This window comes from Sphaeroforma arctica, assembly GCF_001186125.1.
Source record: "Sphaeroforma arctica JP610 unplaced genomic scaffold supercont1.647, whole genome shotgun sequence".
In the NCBI taxonomy this organism is placed as follows: Eukaryota; class Ichthyosporea; order Ichthyophonida; genus Sphaeroforma; species Sphaeroforma arctica.
This window is the reverse complement of record NW_014039911.1, coordinates 3,962-6,116: the sequence shown is the minus strand read 5'-3', so window position 1 is coordinate 6,116 and position 2,155 is coordinate 3,962. Positions and strand designations below refer to the sequence as shown.

At 34.3% G+C, this 2,155-nt stretch overlaps 1 protein-coding gene across 2 annotated transcripts in view; it reads right to left on the bottom strand.

Moving 5' to 3' along the window:
• The window catches only part of SARC_07822, a 5,553-nt gene extending 4,013 nt beyond the window's left edge, over nt 1-1,540 (bottom strand). For both annotated transcript variants that reach the window (XM_014298225.1, XM_014298224.1), the window contains exons 1-2: nt 1,276-1,540; nt 565-673 (exon numbers count right to left, since the gene is read on the bottom strand). In XM_014298225.1, coding sequence (XP_014153700.1) covers nt 565-673; nt 1,276-1,320 — 154 coding nt within the window. In that variant the 5' untranslated portion in view covers nt 1,321-1,540. The remainder of the gene's footprint in view (nt 1-564; nt 674-1,275) is intronic.
• Between the last annotated feature and the right edge of the window lie 615 nt (nt 1,541-2,155).

The following is a 2,155-nucleotide window of genomic DNA, read 5'->3' as shown; positions in this document are numbered from 1 at the left end:
ATACACATATGTATGTATCTATATATATATGTATATGTGTATCTATATATATATATATATATATATATATATATATATATATATATATATATGTATATGTATATATATATATATGATATATATATATATATAAAGCTATATATATATGTCTCTTGTATATATATATATCTATATATATATATATATATATATATATATATATATATATATATATATATATATATATATATATATATATATATATATATATATATATATACATACAGACACAGTCACAGAGACGGAGTCAGAGACAGAGACAGAGACAGAGACAGACATAGAAACAGGCACACACACACACACACATATATATATATATAGTCAATATTGGCAAGGTTTATGAAGACATCATGTATCTCCGCTCAAGAAGTTTGCTTCGTGTATGACACATATCTTTATTAATCGTCGTATATACAAACATCATAGAGTTTACATAATTGTGTGCAATGAATACCATGCACAAAACGGCAATGCCTCACCAACATACCGTGTGCAAGCGCATGATGAACTCACAATGAGACATACCTAAAGATACTCTATAACTGAAGTGTTCCGCGGCTGGATCCAGATTTAACACATGAACTGTCCTTCCAATATTGTCGCAATACTCTTGAATTGTGCTACAATAGGTGGACTGCGAGGACATAGTGGTGGCTATTAGTGCGCGGATTCCTAAAATTTAAATCGATGCAGCCTGGTTGTCAAGTTTGATAAAAATAAATAAGGCGTGAAGCTACATAAACTTAAATATGTGGATGTGTATGTGTGTGTGCGTATGAATACAAAGATCCTCCAACAAGACGATATTTATGTGCGTATTAAATCTATATATATCTGACTCTATATATACACATACACACATACACATACACACACACACACACACACACACACACATACACACACACACACACACACACACACACACACATATATATATATATATCTTTCGCACAAACTTGGTATCATCGAACCGCCGTTCATACCGCTCAAGAAATTCTATTTTGGAGCTGACATTCATACAGGCAGTAGGAAATTATTCAGTGTATATCCTTGCAATTTTTGCAGCGATTAAGGACGAATGAGAATCACCACAATTGCTTCGTATTCCGACTCCAACAACCCCAAAGTGTAAATGAAACAAGTGTGTAATATAAGAGATTGTCCAACATTTTCATGTACATCAACTAAAATTCACGCTGGGATTTTGTGCAAAACAGTCACGTTGATAGATACCTTCCCACTCCCAGCCGGACCGATCACCAACTGCACATACTTCATTTTTAAATATCTATATAGATTTAAGTATCTATATGAATGTATGTAACTGTCACGACGAATGTACCTGTATGAATGTATGTATATATAAATGTATTAAATTGTGTATTTGTATGCATGCATGTATGTTTGTATGTACTTGCGTGTGCATTCGCACAGCTATCTTTATATTTACTATATTGTGTAGTACTTTCTCCGCTAGCTAGTTTGATGACACTGGTTCTTATCACCAAATGGCCCGCCCATTTTCATGTGCTTGGCCATATATGGCCTCTCTAGGGGTTATATCACATGTAGGGTTTATAATACTTGTAGGATTTATATACGAGAGAGAGGCCATAGCCTCCTAAATTGTACAGAGAGGAAACTCCTCTAAACAGAACAGAAAACCCGAAAATCATATCATATGTAGCTTCCGAAAATGGTTTTTTAGGAGGCTATGAAAATATCATGTCCTAAAATAGATACTTTTATTAGGGGAGGCTATGAAAATATGTAATTATTTTAGGTGTATTTATGGTAGTAAATAATTAATAAATATACGTTTTCGAATTTATTTTCATGTATTTATGCAAAGCCCTCTTGACTATGATTTATGTTCAATTTAGAAGTAGGCTATGTAAGGTATGAAAAGTGAGATCATGCACAAGCAAGTACAACCTCTTACCCTAGTCCTCATTTCTCAAGCATGCCCTTTGGTGATTTTCTCTGACGAGTCATTTTCTCTACTAGAGAGAGGGAGAGAGAGAGAGAGAGAGAGAGGAGGGACGAGGACGGGCCAGTCGGCTACGAACGACTACCTAACCTTCTACAACAACGTTCCCTACGAAGGCACACG